At 40.1% G+C, this 11,732-nt stretch overlaps 1 protein-coding gene across 1 annotated transcript; it reads left to right on the plus strand.

Annotated features, from left to right (window-relative positions):
- The first annotated feature begins 2,771 nt into the window (after positions 1–2,771).
- grk7a (G protein-coupled receptor kinase 7a) lies at positions 2,772–11,150 on the plus strand. The gene is made up of 4 exons (XM_085139352.1): positions 2,772–3,552; positions 4,783–5,238; positions 7,322–7,602; positions 7,757–11,150. Exons 1-4 carry the CDS (start codon positions 2,956–2,958, stop codon positions 8,094–8,096), a joined length of 1,674 nt encoding a protein of 557 aa, XP_084995478.1. The 5' UTR covers positions 2,772–2,955; the 3' UTR covers positions 8,097–11,150.
- The last annotated feature ends 582 nt before the right edge of the window (positions 11,151–11,732 follow it).

Below are 11,732 nucleotides of genomic sequence, written 5' to 3' on the forward strand. Positions count from 1 at the left end.
AGACTTGTGTCAGAGACACTGCAATTCAATGCACTAAATATGGATGGTGGGCGCAGACGTATAATAGGAACGACACCTCCTCTGTGATTTCTGCAGCCATCTATCTGTGTCTTTGTTCACAACTGATGATGCAGTTTATGCTGCATTTTTGATAGGGTAGTTATTTGTTTCAGTCACACACATATATATCTATATATCTTTCTATTTTGACTGGATCAAAGATGATGTTTTCAAATTTCTGTGAAATCAAAAGGCTCAAGCAAACTTCACCACCATCATCCAAAGTCAGTTCCCCCTTCTATAAGAAGTGGTCACTCTTTATAGGGGCTTTCATGTGCCATTACCTCTACATCAGGCTGCCTTTAGAGTCTCTATCTAAAGCATCTACACCTCAGCTTTTGGTTTTGGTCTTGAAGCTTTCTAAGAAGGAACAGAGAGGACAATAGACCATGAAGTCTTAATATTTTAGGGTTTTCTATATACTTCATGTGTAAGCTGTCCCAGAAAACCACATGTAACCACATAATTTCTTTAGGGATTAATAAAGTATTCTGATTCTGAAAATAAATCCCCCCCCCCCCCCCCCCCCCCCCCCGTATAACATCTTTGTTTTACGGTATTCCAACCTGTTGCTCTGGGAATATTATCTATCCACTTCTTCTTTTTGTGGAGTGGTTTGAAAAGGCGGTAAGAGGATTGAGTCAGACCACGTAAAGACCACATAATGGACCATGTGGGAGACAGGATGAGAATGCTCTGCCTTTCTTAACCTTTACTACCTGAGGCCAGGCTAATCATCCTAAGGTTCAAGGAGCAGGCTGCTCAGAGATTAATTATGTAAACCAGAGAATTTCAAAAGTAGAGCAAGGAAAATAGTACAAATTGTATGTTCAATACAATACAAAACATACAAAATAGAAGAATGTATGTTCTTCTGCTTTATTTTTAATCTCACTTGCATACTTGGTTATGGCTGGTCCCATACATATGTTTGTCTGAAGGAGTTCATGAGCTCCGTGACAGTTGGCTGGATTAGGAGAGATTGTTTGTAAAGTAAGTGGGAACCTACAGAGTGGCCGTAGATCTTTCAGCTTACCTTACTCTGACTTCTCTGACCTAGTAAAAGATGAAACCTTTGGTCTCTTTTCATCCCCTCAGGAGGCTTAAAGTACTTCACAGACACTGATCCATTTACAAGATGATTGACTTTTGACTTGCTGACTACTTTAAAGTTTTCTTCAGCAGGCAGATCCCAATATGATTATTTTTAGTTAGAGTTTAGTGAATTACCAGTGAACAAGGTCTAAGTTTAATTAAGGTCTTTCCTCATTGTAACTGCATACAAATTTAGATGACAAATCTACAGCAAATTGAAATTTTGCTAAGGAAACTACTGTTTTTGCTGTGAGATTTCCTGCCCTGCCACACTGCTTGCTCTTTGTGGTCTTTTTGAAAAACAAAAGTTTAAAGATTGAAGATTTCAAACACTAAGCAAAGCTCTTGATCTTCTGTGGGGCACTGAGAGCTTGAGGCCATTTGAGAAAGGATTAGCTAATATTATCCAAGGTTTATTGTACTGAATTAGCCTGCATTATTATAGCTGGCTGGTAGGACTCCTGCCAACAGTCACAAAAGGAAAATACAAAACTTTTCTTTAATTTCAAGAAAAAGTTGCAACAATTAAATTAAAATGTTGACTTAATACATTTATTATACCATTTATAACATATGCATATTATTTTATGGTATAAATTATATATTTATCTGTGTTGTATATACATATCTATGTGTGTGCACTGGAATGTACCCTAATATAGCAAATTTATCGCAATTAGAAAAATATCAGTGGTTGGCTAATATACATATTTGGCCTTTCCTTTGTTGTCTCTCTGTTAGGCGGTAGCCAAGTCGCTCACACGATTAAGGTCGTATTTGTCAGGCTTTTATAAATTGATCACTACCGAGCTACTGGAGCCACACTAATCCAATCCTGTATGTTTCTTTGACACATGTACACTTCCAAAGCTGGGACCACTACTGATGTGTGTTTTTCTCTCTGTTGACTTTTACTCATACAGAAAGTACTTTGCATTTTACATTATATATAGCAAATAATGTATATGCTATAATTTTCAAGATTCAAAACTCAGTGTTCTAGCCTTCACATGCAACAGATTAATTTATGATGGTCTGCTCCACATGTCTGTTCAACAGCTACTCAGATCAGTGAGCTATAAAATCGTATTGTGGATAAATGATAACACCCTAAGCATGAACTAAGTAAACATTTGGCTGTTGTCTAAGAAAATAGAGTCTTGTGATAAGCGTTCTCTTGAATGTCCTCAGTAGGTGTCATTGTGACGTGCTGATCAGTGATGAATGAGGTGAATCATGAGAATGAAAGTGTGATGGCAAAAAAAGAAGCAGACAGATTAGCAGCAAGCTCTCTGATGTATCTGCTCTGTTGAGTCTGGATGAGGGGAAAGAGAAAAAAGTAGGATGCTGATGAACTACATTGCTTGATCGTGACTCACTCTTCCCAGAGTACTTTATGCTTATTTCTGATCTTTTACTACCTCAACATTAAATGCATAGTCAACACTGAACTACTCAAAGATTACTGAACACCATGAATAAATATATAGGGCTACAAAGCCTCTTACGACAGAGCCCGCTTACGATTCCCTTTCCGTGCTCAGCATCCTTGAATAGACCACACAAAGATCCTTAAGCCAAAATCCCTCCCTGGTATTTAATTCTAAATGAGTAATTACTGGGTGTGTCAGTGTGTCTTAGGTTTGCAGGTAGACTGGGTAAGGAAGCTCATTTGCACGGTGGCTTTTGAGCAAATTGCGCCGTCACACAGACACACATTCTGAAAGTGTCAGGGTATCCATCGGCACCCACTGAAGAACTCAGTTTCTTAGAGGGGACAGACAACATACAGCTGTCAAGATGTGTGACATGGGGGGACTGGATAACCTGGTGGCCAACACGGCCTACCTAAAAGCTCAGGGTGGCGATGACAAGGAGATGAAAAAGCGGCGTCGCAGCTTGTCTCTCCCCAAGCCTGAGGCGTGCACGTCAGTACGATCTACCATTGAAAAGGACTTTACAATGATTTGTGAAAGGCAGCCTATTGGCAAAAAGTTTTTCCGCGAGTTCCTTGCAAGTAACAATGAGTTTAAGCTTGCCGCAACGTTCTTGGATGAGTTGTATGACTGGGATCTGGCTGAAGGAGCAACAAAAGACAAGGCACGCCAAAACATCATGACCAAGTATTGCAAGGCTGACTCCAAGAGCTTTCTGACATTTCTTACTGGAGAGGCTGCTGACAAATGCAAATCTGTCACCAATGCCAATTTCGAGGAGGTGATGAAAGGCAAGGTTCAGGACAGTGTAAGAGAATTTCTGAAAGGAAAACCCTTCACAGATTATCAGGCCAGCCCGTTCTTTGACAAATTCCTCCAGTGGAAGGAGTACGAGAAACAGCCCGTCAGTGACAAATACTTCTATGAGTTCAGAACTCTAGGAAAAGGAGGCTTTGGAGAGGTAAGCATGCAAATACATCTCAATTAATTTATTTGAGTTGCAAGAGTCATCCCATTATGACCATAGAGTATGGATGAAGCTAAACTAAGCTGAAGAGGTGTGCTCTACACATAATTACACATATAAGTAAATCACATAATTATCTTTAAGTTTTAACATGTCTGAGACTGACCATGAAGACTGACCAGGCATTACAGCTTAAATTTTGTCTTGCGTTTCACAAGGTATTACTTTGTTTAATTGGTTTAGGGATTGTGTCTTTTCAAAACACCTGAGGATTAAAGAACATATGAAAGCTTTCAACTCAGTAACTGAAAGTGCACTTTAATTTAAAATATTATATTTTTAAAGAAAAAAAAGGCTGTGTAAGCATATTAACTGAGCAGTAATTATATTAGTGGATTAGTGGAGTGCAGTATGAAATTATGTAAACGGCAAAAATAAAATGTATTGAGAGGCACCAAAAATATATGTGTGTAAAAATGCTTTTATCTCATCGTGGCTTAGGCTGACAGTGTCTAATGCACTGATAGAGGACCCACAATTGAACCCTGAGGAACTTTTTTACTGTCAAGTCAAGCTCTGACAAACAGGCTTAAATAAACAAACATATAACAATGCAACTTGCTCAGAAAATTAATACAATAGAAGTCCAAAGAGCAATTTAGTCACCAAAAAATTATACTATATCTGTTTAATGTAAATGTGGAGATTTTGGCGATAACCTGGTGAAGATTTGCTGTGACTGTTATTGCTTTGTGCTAAATCAGCATACACAGTGGTTGAGAGTTAAGCAATGAGTCCAGTCTTTTCATTTAGCTAGTAAAGTAGAAATTACCTTTGAATTATAAACAATGATAAGTGAAGTGACTTTTCAGATAGTGGGCCTTGACTGCAAGAGAGGTGTCAGATTTGGCAAGGCATCACTGGCAAGGGTCAAGCTAGATTATCATCTTAAACATTAAGTCCTGCACCACTCTCCGGATTTTAAAATTATTTATGATCATATTTAGTGTGAAATTCTGAAATAGGAACATTTAAGTTTTAAAGGATAAGTCACATCTATTTTCTTGTGTACATTTTGTTAATACTAAAGTAGAGAGTGGGAGCTATCCGATCAGTCAGTGAGCTACCAGGAGACCAGGCTTTTTTGTGTAGTAAAATGAATTAAAATGATTTGATTAACATCTGGAAGCTAACATTCCTAACAAGTAACGTGTTTTCCTCCAGGTATGTGCTGTTCAGGTCAAGAACACGGGCCAGATGTATGCCTGCAAGAAGTTGTGTAAAAGGCGTCTGAAGAAGAAGGGAGGTGAGAAGATGGCCCTGTTGGAGAAGAAAATCTTAGAGAAGGTTAACAGCCTGTTCCTGGTCAACTTGGCGTATGCTTATGACAACAAGACCCACCTGTGCCTTGTCATGACCCTGATGAATGGAGGAGACCTCAAGTACCACATTTACAACATGGGCTACGATGGCAAGGGTGTGGACAAGGGCATTGAGATGAAACGCATCATCCACTACACAGCGCAGATCACCACTGGCATTCTGCACCTGCACAACATGAATATAATATATCGTGACATGAAACCAGAGAACGTGTTGCTTGATAGCCAAGGCCAGTGCCGACTTTCAGATTTGGGTCTGGCCATAGAAATCATTCCAGAGAAGACTGTCACCCAGATGGTGAGTAGATGTCCCACACGACAGTGATGTTATAAATTTAGATGGCAGGGTTTTCTTTTCCACTTTTAACAAGATGCAGAACAACAAGTACACTGAGTTTCACTCTTAAGCTCTCAGAAATCTGTTAGCATTAGAGCCACAGCCATATGATGCCAGGACTGATTATAGGATTTCATAGTAGCTCCACAGTGTAGTGGTTTACACATTTCCCTAACAAGCAAAAGACCCCTGGTTTAATTCCAGGAGGATTGCATCAGGAGCGGCATCCAGTGTAAAAAACTCAAACATGTGGAACTACCCACTGTGGTGACTCCTTGTGAATGAGTGGGCAGCCAAAGAACGGTAGAAAATATCTACCATAAATGGGCTGTTAGTCAATGCATAAGGCATATTTTGCTGCTCGCAAAATATCCTGTGCTGACTCATGCTCTTATAGACATATTTTTGTCAACTCATATACATACACAAGCTTTGATTTCCACCACGTCTTTTTAAATTATCCGAAGACAGGTGGAGGTAAGATACTGGACAGATGTCAGTCCTGGTTTGGCGTTTACTTTAAATCCGGACAGGGATTACTGGATTCCTTAAGGATCTGTGCGATGAGAGTCTCTGAATCGATTATATAAATCATTTGATCCTTTAGCGGTCAGATTATAGCTGGGCTATTTATAGGCCACCATTTTGTGCTGTGGTTATGTTAGAGATCTTGCAGGTGCAGTGCTTTTAAAAGTACCGCTTGCTAAGTGTAAGAAGGTCTCCCTGAAGAATCTGGTCACAGGGATTTAGTTATTTCTGACACCTTAGCTGTGCTGCACTGTCTTTAAACAGCACATACATAGCATATCAGTCTCTTGCTTTACTCCCAAGAAAAGGAAATAGAGATACAATGTTCTCACTGAGTTCACAATGTCACACCAGTAGTTGCATAGTTAATTAAAATGATAATAATAATTGTGATTTCCTGACAAAAACATGTTTTTGACAAACGGTAGGTAATGCTAACACTAAATTATACTCCACTGTACACATCTAAGGACCAGGGTTTCTTTAGGACTTACTTGCTGCAGCAAAGAGTAAGCTCTTGGCTATATGAAAGTCCAGTAAGCTCATTATCACGTAGTCTGATGCTCCTCAGCCAGCCAAAGTGACTAGGCTAACCTTTACAGGCAAGGCTGGCTTTGGACCCCTAATCCTCTTAGTGGAATTACACAAGTCTGTCCCAGATTAGATTGACAGATCCAGGTAAAACGTACGCTGAATATGTTTAGATGTGCTAGTTTGCAAACACGTCTAGAACGGTTCTTTAAAAACACTAAAAACACACTAAAATCAGATGAACTTTGATTTAAAATTTATGACATGAGTGTTCATACATGGGTGGTTTTTTTATAGTTTCACAGGGAGCAAATTGGAAAATGAATGCATTTCACTAGTTTTGCATGCTTGGTGTCTTGTAATATAAAATACATAATTAATGTTTAAACAGTAAAGTCAGTCACAGGGCAGACATGTAACAGCCAATAGTGAATCCTGTAGTTCCTACTGTTTACTTGCAGTAGCTTTTTAAGTTTTATATCAGTTTACTGTATATGTCCATTAGTAATTCATGGCTATGTGCGGTCTGGTATTATTTCTGCTGATAGCTATAGTATCCAGAAATGGCTGTCCCTTATATAAGTGGCCGGACAGCTCTGTCAGTGCGTAGACATACACAACTCTTGACAGGTAGTAGGCTTAGCAATAGGATTAAGCTCCTGGTCCGAGGCTACATGTGGGCTCATATAGGGAAAGCAAGGATGACATGGGAGCAGAAGGGCAGGGAGAAAGTAGGGAGTAGAGTGACAGGTGAAAGTTAAAGAGACAAGACTTATTAAAGATTTTTAGCTCTCTTCTTCTGTTGAGGGGTATGGCCACATGCTGTATAATACTATACCTACTTTTTGCTTGGTGTTAAGTGCTTCCTCCTTAAATGGTCTCACAAGTTTCAAGTTTCGTAATAAATATGAAGCACCTTCCATTAGGTCAGAATATCTAATGAAGTGTTTTTTGTATTTGAATCTCATATTCGTCCTTCATCCAGGCTGGTACTGGAGCCTACATGGCCCCTGAGCTCCTGACCAAAACCCCATACAGGACATCAGTGGACTGGTGGGCCCTGGGCTGCAGTATCTATGAGATGGTGGCTGGCTACACACCTTTTAAAGGCCCTGAGAGCAAAAAGGAGAAGGTTGAGAAGGAAGAGGTGCAGAGGCGCATCCAAAATGAGGAGCCAAAGTGGGAGCACAAGTGCTTTGATGCAACAACCAAGGACATCATCCAGCTTTTCCTCAAGAAGAAAATGGATGAGCGTCTGGGTGTGAGGTAAGTGGCTCTTTTATCCAAGAGGTTTATTGCCATTTGTGAACTTAATGCTAGTATAATGGATGTCTAAACGCTGCCCTTGAGTTGCCACATGGATCGGACATTGCAATTCACAAAATTTGATGGAGAAGTGTATTTTTTGTCTTTTCATTAGGAACAACATGGAGGATCCCAGGAAACACGAGTGGTTCAAGACCATCAACTTTCCCCGCCTGGAGGCAGGGCTGATTGACCCTCCATGGGTCCCCAAGCCCAACGTTGTCTATGCCAAGGACACCGATGACATCGCCGAGTTCTCTGAGATCAAGGGCATCGAGTTCGACGCCAATGACGAGAAATTCTTCAGGGAGTTTAGCACAGGCGCTGTACCCATCCCATGGCAGCAGGAGATGATCGACACTGGACTATTTGATGAGCTCAATGATCCCAACAGGAAAGAAGGTGGAGGAGGTCTCGATGATGACAAGAAGTCTGGCACGTGTATAATGCTGTGAGCAGCCACATTTGATATGAAACAACCGTGTTAACATTCAGTATTTTGTTTTCTAAACTCATGTAAAAAAGAAAAAAGGTTTTACGAGAGGCGAACACGAGTGTCTCTGTCGAGAAAGGCGCACCGTCCCTCTCTTGTAAGGATGTCCATGGCATAGGGAAGCAGTAAAGTATGAAGGATTTGACAATGTGTTTCGAGCACTGTCGCTCAGGTTCACAGCTTCTTTTTCTTTTCTAATGTTGTAGCTTTGCAACGACTTTGACCATAAATGACTGCTAGGAGAAAGCGTTACTAAAGTTTTCATTAATGACACGCATTAGAGGAGTAAGAGGAGCAAGTTAAAGCAATATGTTTGTGCCAGAACTACCTTATTACTTTTTATAAAGTTCCTGTCTAAGAGGTTCAGCGAGTGTGGTTTTACCAGCTGAAGCAGTGTTGTGTTACAAGCAAACAGGAACAACCACACATGTAGACGTTCAACAGAATTGGAGGAGGTTCATTTGTAGCGAACTGTAGAATTTCAGAGCACTTTCCTTGCTGTCATCAGATCACGCTGTTTCTACGACGAAAGTGCTTTTTATCTAACACCATGCAGGGCTCGCAAAATCGCTAGCCCGACGTCCCAGGGCTAGCGATTTTTCCAGTCGGGCTACCAAAATCTATCTCTGCCCTGCCCGTCGGGCTATTGTAGGAAGGAAAAATATATGTCAATGCTTTTGCATTCTTTCGGAAATGTAGCTGGGTAATTATGTCATTGGCATCGGTGAGCCACTGTCAATATGTGACATATTGAAATCGCGTTTGAATTTGCGCTTGTTTTTTGCTTTGACTTTGCAATCGCGCGAACTGTGTATAGAGAGCGACAGCACTGATTGGTGAGTGATGATAATTTGCGCACCAATTCCTCTGACATCGTCTTATCAATCGTTAGCTTACTATGCAAACATGACAAGTGAAATCTCCCGCAGCTTAAACATGTGAGAGGTTGATCGCGCAGAGAATCGCTGAGCGTTATGTGAGTGCGCGTGTAAAAGCAGCAGGATATATATTTTAGTTCTGCTGAGCCAAATAAGACAGGTCAGCGTGAAGAAGTGACAGCCAAAGGAAAGCTTACCACAAAACGGAAAAGTTATGACAAATCAGACTATAAGGCAAAAAGAAAGTGGAGCTTTATGGTTTCATGGACAAAAGAATTTCTGTGGATGTAATATGACGAGCTAAATAACCAGGGCTGCACATAAGTGGTCCGCAGGTGCGCATTCGCTGTCAAAATAAAAAATGCGTACAAGATAAGAAGTTGCAACGCGTGTTTGCGTACATAAGATTTTCTGGAGGAGGACAGACATTTGTTTAGAACTCTTAAAGATGTCGAAGAAGCTCCTTTAAGCAATTACTTAAGTGTTCCTCCACCTCCAAAGAAATGTCAGAAGGAGTCCGAACCACAAAAGAAGCACGTATTCTCGGAAAAGTGGTTGCAGGAGGTGAGCTGGCTTCAAACAAATGATGAACGCACAGAGATGTGGTGCAGAATGTGCCGTGAAAATCCCACTCTAGTTGACAAAAACAGCCTTTTATATGGACGCAAACGCGCGTTGCAACTTCTTATCTGGTGCGCGTCTTTTATTTTGACAGCGAATGCGCACATGCGCACCACTTATGTGCACCCGTGTAAATAACATAATGTTCTGCCGGGTGTGTTGTTGGTTTTCCCTCGATTTCTGAGTCGAAACGCGCCTTTGTTACTGGGACCAGTAATTTTAAGAAAGGCCCCCATTAGAACCCGTGAGAAATGCAAGAAATGCATTATTGCTCAGTCTGCAATATCTTTCCCAGAACAAACACCAATTGCAAATAACATACTAAAAATAAACCTGAAAATCTGTTTAGAACAGCATACTATGTTGCAAAGAGTGAACTACCACTGGCACAATTTAGCAGTCTTTGCAAACTTCAAAAAGCAAATGGCCTAGATCTTGGTTCCACTTGCCTCTTACCCGTGACTTCAGTGGAAATTTCAGATTGAGGATCTGACACAGACTGATTCATGTTCTACACAGTTCTTACAAGTTCATAGAAATCTCTGTTCAATTAGAACCAAGTATTTGAGTTGATGATTGTAAGTTTTATACAATGTTGTAATTTGTGTTTCAACAATTTTTTGATTAATGTTTTGTTTCCTTTACAATATTATACATTAAAGTATAATATTGTAAAGGAAACAAAACAGGAAACAAAACATCAATCCAAAAATTTGCTCTCTTTTTTATTTGGGCTACTTAAATTTATTTTGGGCTTCCAAAAACTGAAGAGTCCCTGCCCGAAGGGCTACCAGGGATTTTGAAATTTTGTGAGCCCTGCCATGTGGCAGACATAATTGTGTTTTTTTAGTCACCTGTTGTGATCCTAAATCTGACAATTAGGATTGCATTTACACTGAATGTTTTAGTTTTATAAGACCAACTGTTACAATTGTATGTATTGTATATAAAGAAACATATATATATATATATCTATGCACAGAGAGAAAGGAAAATATTGTATGTAAGTAATTTATAATATAGAATTAAATGAAAGAGAGTGAAGAATACCAAAAACCTCTTCAGTGAGTCCCTCTGCTGTTGGTGCTGTGAGCCTCTGCTTGTAGTGAGAAATGGAGACTCTCGCTCTGGGATTTTGAGGGAGAGATGAGCGCTGAAAAAGCAGCTCATTGCTGCACATAAAAGATTACAATTTAGACAGATTGAGCAATAAATTCCTGAACCAGGAATGCACAGGTTGCTTTATACTGGCCCTGAAACGCTAACTCGGGGCTCCTTTCTTAGTTTGAGATGATGCTGTTTTGGTTGTTGGGCTGAGTCTAGAGACTCTAGAGACTCTAGAGAGTTTTTAAATTTCCAGATCTTGCGCAGAGGTCAGTTTATACAGGTAATTTTAATAAGTACACGATGCGTGTAAATATAAAATGAGAGGAATTGCTACACTAGACGATGTACAGCACAGCAGACATTTCCTTAAATCGTGACTCATTTGAATAAATTTAAATGTCTTTTAAAAAGTGTCTTTCTTCACTCATGAATATTCATGTGTTTGTCATTTGTTGTCACCTTGAAGCCTGAACATTTCCACCACCAGCGTCAGAGAGCGGCCCAAATCGAGTCATGCCACGCATGTTCTCTGGGCTAAATATAACCACAGGGAAAGTGCTGCGGAGAACTCTGGAGTAAAACCTAAAAATATCAGTCGCATTAATCCCTTTAGGATGCTGACTACATTCAGGCTGTGCTCCAAACTGGCATGTTTAGCTCGTAGCTGATAAGGCGATAACCAGTGTTATCCTTGCGCCTTCTTCGCTCAAATTCTGTAGCATCTCAGCTTTACTGCAAAGAATCTGAGCAACAATCAAAAGTTAAATGTGATGCAGCTGTAAAACATTTCACAGCTTCATCACGTTTGGTCTCTCCTTTTTTAGTGAAATATGAATGAAATTAAAAGTCAACCTTTAAATGTATCCTGGTGGCTGTGATGGTTAGAAAGGGAAAAAATGAAATGATCATGGAAGACACTAACATGTGAAACACTCATTTATGTGTGAGTTCTTCATGTCAGAGCGGTTTATTTTACATGTTTGCCCACCTCC

Source organism: Neolamprologus multifasciatus, chromosome 18, assembly GCF_963576455.1.
Source record: "Neolamprologus multifasciatus chromosome 18, fNeoMul1.2, whole genome shotgun sequence".
NCBI lineage: Eukaryota > Metazoa > Chordata > Actinopteri > Cichliformes > Cichlidae > Neolamprologus > Neolamprologus multifasciatus.